This window comes from Cyprinus carpio, chromosome A25, assembly GCF_018340385.1.
Source record: "Cyprinus carpio isolate SPL01 chromosome A25, ASM1834038v1, whole genome shotgun sequence".
Lineage (NCBI taxonomy): Eukaryota > Metazoa > Chordata > Actinopteri > Cypriniformes > Cyprinidae > Cyprinus > Cyprinus carpio.
The window spans coordinates 18,851,549-18,862,255 of NC_056596.1; the positions used below are offsets into that span (position 1 = coordinate 18,851,549).

The 10,707-nt window shown below is 36.3% G+C and overlaps 1 protein-coding gene across 1 annotated transcript; it reads right to left on the minus strand.

Annotated features, from left to right (window-relative positions):
- Nucleotides 1-78: 78 nt before the first annotated feature.
- adat1 (adenosine deaminase tRNA specific 1) lies at nucleotides 79-9,947 on the minus strand. The gene is made up of 10 exons (XM_042715806.1): nucleotides 9,788-9,947; nucleotides 9,557-9,713; nucleotides 9,410-9,478; nucleotides 9,269-9,323; nucleotides 7,787-7,917; nucleotides 6,611-7,157; nucleotides 3,956-4,101; nucleotides 2,832-2,931; nucleotides 2,511-2,597; nucleotides 79-749 (listed from the first exon to the last, which is right to left on the minus strand). Exons 2-10 carry the CDS (start codon nucleotides 9,696-9,698, stop codon nucleotides 617-619), a joined length of 1,410 nt encoding a protein of 469 aa, XP_042571740.1. The 5' UTR covers nucleotides 9,699-9,713; nucleotides 9,788-9,947; the 3' UTR covers nucleotides 79-616.
- Between the last annotated feature and the right edge of the window lie 760 nt (nucleotides 9,948-10,707).

Sequence of the window (10,707 nt, forward strand, 5' to 3'; positions counted from 1 at the left end):
AACAAAAATGTCTACTTGACATAAGTCATATAGGTTTGGAAAAACATATTTCTTTTAAAAAATATAAACAGAAACCTCATGGACCAGAACATATACACTAAAGAGTGGCAGTGTAAGCTTTAAGGCAAAGTTCACCTGATACTGAAAACTCGCCTGTTACTCTTTGCAAATAATGACCAGGGGCTTTCAGTATAAAAACACTGAGTCTTTATACAATAGCTTTTCACTGAAAATCTTCCCCTCTGTCGAAGCACATTCAAACTTGGTTGGTGATGAGACATTTGAAAACCAGTGGTGTTTGGCATCAATGATGTCATTGAGATTTGAGAGCTACGGCAGTGGAAAATCTTGTCAATAATGACTTAAATTTCAGCTCAGATGTTTCTCACACAAACCTACTGTATTACTTGGAATGTAGCACAATAGACATATAGCCATTTTTGGTTTATAGCCCCTGGTCAATATATGATTTTGTTGCATGGAAAAGAACAGTGTGCAGGTTCTTTTCACATTTTCCCCATTTATTTATGTGAACTCTGCTGGAGCCTTTAGTACAAGATACAGCTTTAATTCATGCAATCCGTTCAGGACACTGATATGATAAAAATCCAGTCCACTAGGAAAACAGCAGCAGTTCTCGTGGGCTGCGGGGCCACAGCGGGAAGGCCTGCAGACGCAGCTGTGTCCAGGCCTGCTGATACGCCCCTGCAGCTTGCTTGTAGTCCCAGTACGTCTTCAAATCTTTTCCATCAGCAAGCACAGAGAAGAAACAAACACATTGATCAGACACAACAGATACACAAACAACACCTGCACACTGCAGGAAGCGTGCAAGAGCGGTCAGTGGTCAGCGTGACTTTAAGGACAGGCATGCATGGCATCACGTTTCCGCTTCAAACACAATCTAGCGCTAGAAATATACTGTACTCTACACAAGTTTGCAAACGTATTGCAACCATCCTGTCCCGTTGTTCGGACTCTACGTGCAGAGTTGTGGAAACTACGCAAAAACTGCTTTGTTATTTCCAACCTGTGTTTTTTTGCTTTTGCTTTGCGAGATTCTCTTCAAACATTGGCTCCACCTTTCCCAATATTTACACTTGAAGTCCTTCCACTTGTCTGTGTTACACCTTTTCTATGGTTAGTGAATTTTAGTTTTAGGTTTAAATATTTTCCTTGTCATTCTTTTGACAAAAATATGCTACTTTGCTCAGGAAACTGGGCTGCAGGCCTGAAGATGATGATTTGTAGGATACATTTAGTTGTAACACCATTCTAAAATGTATTAGGATTGCTGTGGGGTTTTAGTAACATGTGAACACATTTAAATAGGCAAGACCACAAGTATTGGGGCGGGCGTAGATTATTCACCTTAGAAAAAGATGTTAATACTAGCTACTTCACATTTTACAGCACAACAACACACAAAAGTAGAAGTGTTTGCTTTCTGGGGCCTAATGCTGCAAGTCATCTGGAAATCCAGTCATCAGTCACACAGTAAAGTGTCGAAATAATGCAGAAATCCTTTGCTAATGAGATTGTGAAAGCAGATGTAGGCTGATGGATTATTTTTGCACTGGAGTGCATATAGATGCCTGTGTTGTGGGATCTCTGTAGATGGATCATTGTTATTTGCTCTTGTGTGAGTCTGTGAGGGTGTAACTAGAGCTGAACGCTGGGCAGGATCATTTCAGTGAGACAAGAACAGAAGAACACTGTTCCCTTAGGACAGGTTACCAACTAACAAAGATCTACTGTTCAATAATCGTGCTGCTTTACCAGAATAAAACACGTCTTATTTGACATAACACAAATTTACAAAAATCTGTGTCTTTTTACACCATGATTCAGTAGTCCAAAACCAAACAGACCAATGAATCTGATTACCAAGATCGGGATTTATGTAAATATCCATTTATTGAGAAGCTGGGACTAGTTGACATGGCAAACAGCTCTATATTTGATTACCTATGAGTCAAGAGTCTAATTTCACACATGCACTTATTCTTTTGTCCAAGCATATTTTCTCTAGAGTGGTTTGTATGTGAGGTTCATTTTTGTCATCCAATCTAAAATGTCATCATACTTTAGTAATAACTGTAGGATAAGCTTTGGGGACTAAAAACACCACAAGGCATCTATTAAGACAAGCGTACTGTCCATAATATCAGGTTGGGAATGTTTTAAATGTTATGCATTTTACAATTAATTAATTACGCTGATTAATTTTCTTTGGGTCATTTGTCTTCAATTGTTTTTTCTTGTTCAGAAGCTTTTTGGAGCCAACACTATTTTTTCGATTCAGTTCAATAACTGTTTTATCAATTTATGAATTGAATCAACACTAAACTGACTTGAGCTGAATAACGACATTGTTGCAAATTAGTGTCATTTATCAAGTTCTCATCTTAGAGTGCAAGGTAACGTAAGGAAACAGGATGAAATTTAAAAACTGAGAAATGTTTACTAGAGTAAACTATTGCAGGTCTCCTCTATTTTAAAGCACTCACCGGAGGGACTCTGGAAGCCGGGAGTCTTCAGTTGCTGCCACCAGTTTCAGAAATGAATGAAAGAGCTCCACTTTACTGATTAAAGATCTGCACATGGAGAAATATGAAACATGATAAGCATGTGCTCATTGCTGCTTATGTGTTTTGTGATGACAGTCAACTCACAAAGTAACAATAACCAGGCTTCATTCTGTATGTGTGTTATGTATATATATATATATATATATATATATATATATATATAAAGTATATATATATATATATATATATATATATATATATATCATATATATATCCTCAGAATGCCAATAATTTGATCACCTTGCTTGCGATGTGCCCAGAGCTTTTTTAGTCACTCCCTGTTTATAACCGTTTGCAGTGACATCTAGAGGCTGCTGGGAAACGGCACACCAGCTGATGGCTGTAGGGATATTCATAACGTATGTCAGCTGGAGAAAACATCTGATCATTACCAGAACAAATAAACTAGACATTACTATGCAATATGAAGACAATATATGATATTGATTGTCAATTTGAATCATACCACCTCTGTATGCAGGTCGATACTTCAGTTATGGGCACTTTTTTGACCTTGAATCGTGCTTTTTTTTAAAAAACATATATTACTTCTCTTAAAAAAAGGCGGCTGAAAAATTTTTTTTTAAATGGTACTACAGAGGTTGTCGGTGACATTAACTCAAATTACTCACTAGTCGCTTTAACAGCCACGATGTGTTTATAATCGTGCTCTTGCAAACTATCCTAACTCAAACACTCAGGAAGAAGTCTTTGTGGAAAAATCCCACTGGGTTTCTGTTAAGGGAACCAGGGTGATGTTAACTTCCTAAAATAAAACTCCTAAAATAAAAAGGGTATTATTTATGAATTAATAAATCATGATGTTAAAAAGTTATTACATTTCTGATTTTCAAACTGTCAGCTCTTCTTTTTTCATCAAAGGGGATAGAAACGTACCACTAATTAAGAAATCATCCATATACACATTTATTTATGAACTGTTGGGCTTATCACAGCCTGCCAAACACAGCCCTATATGACACATCTGAAGGAAAGCGCATCAAACATCAGCAGCTGAAACACCGGACGTCACCTTACGCCAAAAGCAAAGAACACACAGGGGAAACACGTCACCTGTCCAGTGTAGACATGGTGTTACTGTAGGTGTGTGGTCTGCTGTGGGATTGTGTCTTTACTTTAGATTTAAGATTAATGTTTGGTAATTACACGTTGATAGAAATCTTGTCTACAGCAGGTGTGTCCACTGACGCATTCATCACAGTTTCTATTTGCTTTTGACGTAATGTGCCACTTGTGTCTGGTACAGACAGGATGCAAGTTGAAAACAGACTCAAACTCATTTTGAGGAGTTGCTCAAGCACAAAAATAAATCCCTATATGAATGAATATGTCTGTGTGCTCACCTGCCCCGCAGGGAGATATTCTGCCCTGTGTGTGTGTGTGTTTGGATTCGGTGTGTGTGTGGTTGTGAGGAAATTCCAGACCAGACTGCAGAATCTCTGGATCGTGTGCAGAGAAACCTGACGGCAGATCCCTCACGTCAGAGCATCTGTGAGAGATGAGAGGTGAGGTTTATTTTAATGGAACAATTTAACATTGAATTTGTTTTTTATGCCCTAGCCTTCCTCTTTACCTGTTATCTGTTTTTTTTTTGTTTTTTTGTTTTTGATAAGTCATGACAAACAATTTTTTTGTGCATACAATGTTTGAGTTATTTAAGCTAAAATACTTTCTTCTATCTCAACTTGATAAATAGAGACATCTGTAATTAAATCATTCATAAGTCCATTTATATATTTATAATATATAAATGTACAAAAGTAATATACTATTGCTAAATAAACACTACAAAGAAAAAAATATAATACAAAATTTAGCAACATATAAGAAACAGCAATTTTGTTCTAAAAAAAAAAAATCTGAATTTTGGCAAGAAAAACAAAATGAACCCAATTACAATTCAAAACCCTCTGGAACTCATGCATGTGGAAAACATATTGCACTATGAAATAGTGTGTTTGTAAGGTCATTTCTGGCTTTTGGGCAGTGACTCCTAATAAAAGTGGTCACTGGTGAGCATTAAAAAAAAAACTGGAAAAAAATTAAATCTGGAAAAAGATCAAGCTGACATCAATCTGTAAAACCACAACACCTGAACTGAGACAAAAATCCAGTTTAAGCATGATAGCCTTCCAAAAAACACAGAGAAATCTCTGGTTAAGCATTTACAGACAAACCTGTATCCTGTATGTCTAGTAGACTGAAACTTGACCAAACACACAGCTATTACAGCACAAGTGTTATTTGAGCAGTGTGCAGGAAACTCTCATTTAAATATGTATAATATGTGTCCAAACACAATACATACATCCAGTATATATAATTATATATATATATATATATACACAAAGCACAGCATAAATGAGTACTCCCCCTCTGAATAAATATAAAAGATGTATTTTCTTAATGATCACTAATATAATTCATGGAAAGATATATATACACACAAAGCACAGCATAAATGAGTACACCCAAAACAACAAAATATATGCCAGTATTTTCTGTAATATAAAGTAAATTTGCCAATTTTGTTTAAATGAAGGATTGCAGAAATGAGTACACCCTAGATCTAATTTAAAAAATGTATAATATTCTAGTACTTAGTATGTCCTCCAGAACTATAAGTATACTGCTCTGACCCTTCTTGGCACTGAATGAACTCCTGGATGACCTCCTTAAATGCTCTGGTCTTTAATGGGGAGTTTTGCTCAGCTCTTCTCTACAGAATCCCTCACAGCTGCTCAAGAGCGTTAAGATTGAGTCAAATACATGTCCACTGAAGGATTTTCACCACGGGAGAATGAATTCTTCATGAATGAATTCTTCAGAATGAATCTTCATTGTCATTCTGAAAAAAATGCCCAGTAATGCAGGGAATTGGGGGGGGGGGGTAGCATCTTCTGTTTCAAGTTTTTGCATTGCATCACACAGTAGTGTGTGAATTCATGCCAGCATTGATAAAGCACACCTTCAGCCCTCATTCATCCCTATATAAAAGCTTTACACTGAACGTCACTGTGGGGACCAAGCACTTCTCACTGTAATCCTCCTCTAGCAACACCAGAACATTTTGGATGCTTTTGGATCCGAAATGATTGACTTGGTCTCTTGAGACTAGATTATGGATTCCCAGAAGTCTCTATTTTGCAAATATGGGCCTTGGAAGATGTTAAATGAGTTTATTGTGCTTTGCTACAGTAGGTAATTCTAGTGATGACAACAAGCATGCATGTCACTTCTGCAGGCTGCGACACACTCTGTGAGATAAAGTGTCACTCTTTTCATAGCTTTTGCAGGCTCTGAGACACTTATTATTTCTCCTGCTCTTTTTCTAGCAAAAATTAACTTATCACTAAATGAAAACTTGCTTGATTATTTCAGGAGCCTTGTCACAAGTCCATTGTTTTTGAATTTCGGTGCTACTGCTGCTATATTTTCACACTGAAATAATAATTTGGTATTCCTCTTGTATGCTGAGAAATAAGTCACATGGCAGTTCTCTCCCAAGTGGTTGCACTGCTGTCAGCATCAAATCTGAGTATGATTCAATATACTATTTGGTTCAACAGTAACTTTCAGGAGGGTGTACTCATTTTTGCAACACACAATTGTATCCCTTTGATAAGAAAATCTTATTTTGCTGAATAATTTCGGCATTCTTCTTTGGTAATTGATCAAGCAGGCTTGTTGGAACATTTCATCTCCAAAGAACCCTAACATGTCTTCTAAGTAAAGAGTAATTGCTGAATTTGTTAAGTTTTAGAGGGGGTGTACCCATTTATTGCTATGCATTTTATATATATATATTGATCACTAATATAATTCATGGAAAGAATATAATTATGTCCCCTCAAAGTTATGGCCAAAGTAAAAAAAAAATCTGTTGTCTTGTAATATAACCATAAGAGACCATAAAAATGACAGTATTTCACAGCTCTTTAACCAACTTTGCCGGTACTGTAGACATAGAGGTTTGTCAGTGTGATATATCCACTTACCGTGTTTTCAGTGCTCTCTGCATTGCCTGATGGCTGTATGGACACTTTCCAACCACCACAGCTCTGAAATAGAGCGGTGCTTGCAGGAAATGATATAACAGGGCGCCCTGGAAGCCCAGAACGCCCCATCGGGCCAGTTTATCACTGCACGAGAGAGAAAGTGTGCGCTCCCCACGTCCCGGCTTCAGCCGCAGAACCCCGACACTGTGATAGAGTAACCCGGGCTGGAGCGGGTCGGCTGGGCTGTCAGGGACACACTTTGCCCCTGTGCGATGGAGGTCAGGCAGGTGACAGCGCAAGACTTCATTTAATGGATTACTTTCTTTGTTTTCTGTTATAACTTCATGCTCACTGGTATTCCCTGATTTTCTGTGAGATGAATGGTTATCACTTGTCTTCATTCTTGGACCCTGCCTGGTCTCTTCCAAATCACAGTCAGCGTGCCGTTTCAGGCTTCGTCTCTCTGATTCTTCACTCTGGATTGCATTCACTGGTTCACAGGGCTGCGCTTGACTGCCAGTCATAGGAAATATGGAGGCATCACCACCTAAGGATTCATTAGCAAAGTATTTACTGACAAGTAAAGAATATGGAGGCATCACCACCTAAGGATTCATTAGCAAAGTAAAAAATGAAAAACATTATTATAACATATACTCTTAATCAAAAACAACAACTTTTATATATGCCAGAACTTCTTTCACCTAATATATTTACTTGAAGTACTCAGTTTTCATACGCCTGACAGAAACTGCAAGATGTTTATCATTTAAATGAAAAACAAGAGGGATCTTTTTTTTTCTTTTTGTACTGCTAGATTATGATATTTCACATAAAAGATTTACATATGAATTTACAACCCTTGGTTGTCAATGTTATGGTGTGTTCCTTATGTGTCCTTGATTATCAAAGACTGTTTGTATGTCTGAAGGGCAGTACTAAATATGGTTTTTAATCCCTTATATTTATATGAATTCTTCAACTATAATAAAATGTACTGACTGATCATTTTGATTTAAAAAAATTTTTTTATTCAAATACTTGATGACTATTTTTTTCTAAAATGGGAATTAAAAAAACGAGAATGTGTAAACAAAGGTTTGACTGGAAACGTATAGCACAGAACCTTTTTAACTGATATTCAGTATTTAATATTTAAGTTGTAGTTGGACTCACAGGGTGTTTGACTGGTGAAGAAAAGGAAAGAAACTCCTGGTTTAACTGCCCATTTTCCCTCTTCAGATCCTGGACAGAAAACATCAGAGCTCTGGCCGCTTACGGCCCTGTACAGCTGCTCCGTCAGATACCTGAGGATGAAAAACATCGGGATGAAAACACATAACAATATTCAATTATGTTATTCCTCTTAAATCCTTTTTTGACTTTAAGGGTTACTCCACCGCAAAATGAAAATTTTGTCATTAATCACTTACCCCCATGTTGTTCCAAACCCGTAAAAGCTCCGTTCGTCTTCGGAACACAATTTAAGATATTTTTGATGAAAACAGGGAGACTTGTGTCTGTCTCATAGACTGCCAAATAAATAACAGTGTCAAGGTCCAGAAAAGTATGAAAAGCATCATCAGAATACTCCATCTGTCATCAGTGATTCAACCATAACATTGTGAAGCGATGAGAATACTTTTTGTGCACGAAGAAAACTAAAATAATGACTTTATTCAACAATTCCTCTCCTCTGTGTCTCTCCAAATCAGCGTAGTGCCATTTTGACAAATCTGAGCAGTACGCAAGCAGCTTACGCTCTTCTGTGTCAGTTGTGCTGTGCCAATGCGCTGTTTGCTTTCAAACCAAAGCGTAAATACACGAAAAAAAAAAAAAAACATGTATTTTTGTTTTATTCGCGTACAAAAAGTATACTCGTCGCTTCATAACGTTACGGTTGAATCACTGATGGCAGATGGAGTATTCTAACGATGCTTTTCATACTTTCCTGGACCTTGACACTGTTATTTATTTGGCAGTCTATGGGACAGTCTCCAGGTTTTTATCCAAAACATCTTAAATTGTGTTCTGAAGATGAACGAAGCTTTTAAGGGTTTGGAACGACATGTAAGTGATTAATGACAAAATTTTCATTTTGGGATGGAGTATCCCTTTAAATGACGTTTGTTTACAACTCACATTAGAATATTGTTATTGATTTCAAAGTATTGTTTTATGCAATAAAATATGCATTCATGTTTGGTTTATAAATACGTTTGTTTTATATTTATATTAGTTGAGAGATAATAAGACAAACTGTATAATGAATTGCAACAACATAAATTAATTAAAAAAAGATTGATTTAAAATGTCACTAAAGTAAGAACAATGAAATGTTCTTAACATTTTACACAAACAAAGAAATAAAGAAATGCAAATGTTAGGAATGATTTGTAAAATGTTCAGAGCAAGATATTACACACTTCAGCCATCTAGAACAGGTAACAGGACATAACATCCGCTTGACGAATATGAAATCCATAGACAAATACAGACTGGTAAACACACAAATCCATCAAATATGCCCACGTGTTTACAGTGTGCATGTGTAAACTATACAGGGCTGTAAACCAGGGACTCAGGCAGAGTTGGGTTTTGTTTGTAAATGCATCACTACTGCAATGAAATTCCAATGTCACACATGAAATAAATTACCTGACACATCCCCTCCGAGCAATAACCTCAGCATGACTGTCATTCAGAATGTCACCTGCAAATCATCACAATAAGACAAATATATGGGGTTGCACATTTAGGCTGGAATTTGAGCAATTGTTTAGCAATTGTTACATTTACCCTTCGTACTCATGGCAGACTGGCCGATGCATTTGGTGCCGGTCCCCAAAGACACAATCTGCTTGTGAACTGTGATCAAAGCGGACATTATGAAGTTTTTATATCATCACGTGAATGAGATGATCTTAGTTGATCAGTGTTGCTAACCTGTCTTCTGCTCTGAACTGTCAGTCAGCAGAATCACAGCAGCCAGTAGAGTCCACTCTCTGCCCGCCTCTGGCTTTCCTCTTTTAGGCAGTTTATTGAAGTGATTATAACACAAGCTGGATATTTCATCAGGACTCCACATGATCTGTTGCTATGCCTGAACAGTAGACATTTCCTATGAGTCCATTTGTTTTTACAACATTACTATCAACGCATTATTAATATACTCACACTTAGATAACTTGGTTAAACGCTCTTGCGAGTTACGGATTTAAATATAAATGCAGTGGGTCATAAATGTGCTTTTCTTGTGCTTTCTCGTGTCTTTGGCAGAAGTCTTGCGCCCAGAGCAGTAGAAGAATATTAATGATTTCAAAATAAAAGTCCTCTTACACACTCTATAGAGGGCGCATCATTACAGCACAGCGTTTCTAAATATCTTGAAAGTAAAACTCATTTGAAATGTATTGTTTCCTGAAGAATGAATATATCTATATATATATATATATATATATATATATATAAAATTTTACAATTTCAGTAAAATTAATTTGCACAAACACCAAACACACTTGTGAAGTTCATAAACAAATAAATAATATAGTTTCATACAGTGCTGGGTAGTAATTGATAACATGTAATATAGATTACATAATCAGATTCCAAAAATTATGTACTTCTAATTAGAGTATATAGGGGGCACTTCTCAAGCAATTAGACCATGTATGAAGCAAATAATTATGCAAGTTACTAAACACTGGTGATTTTGCAAACCCCTTGAAATAAAATACTTTAAATATCTCTGAGAAACTTGATATTTCATATTATTTTACAAGCATATTAGCATGTTCAGTTCTCTCATGTTGGTTGGTCACATGCATGAAATGCAGGCAAACAATTAAAACATTTACATGTTTAGTGCTCAAGTGTTTAAATTCTATTTATTTTACATTTGCATGATTTAATTAACTATAAGTTTTCTAACAACTAATAAACCCACTGCCGTTCTTACATTAAGCCCAGTTTGGGAAACTCTGGTGTGATGTACTGTTTAATGCACTTGATGCATGATGTTGATATCAAAAAAAATGGAATACAATTTCTTTCTCTTTTTTGATTTTTTTTTATAGCAATATGGCACCTTTTATATT

Coding starts and splice junctions, on each gene's coding strand:
- adat1 (XM_042715806.1), bottom strand. CDS start 9,698: ATGTGGAGTCCTGATGAAATATCCAGCTTGTGTTATAATCACTTCAAT. Junction 9,324..9,409: donor GTCTGCCATGAGTACGAAGG/GTAAATGTAACA, acceptor GATGATTTGCAG/GTGACATTCTGAATGACAGT. Junction 4,102..6,610: donor CAGAGAGCACTGAAAACACG/GTAAGTGGATAT, acceptor CATCTCTCACAG/ATGCTCTGACGTGAGGGATC.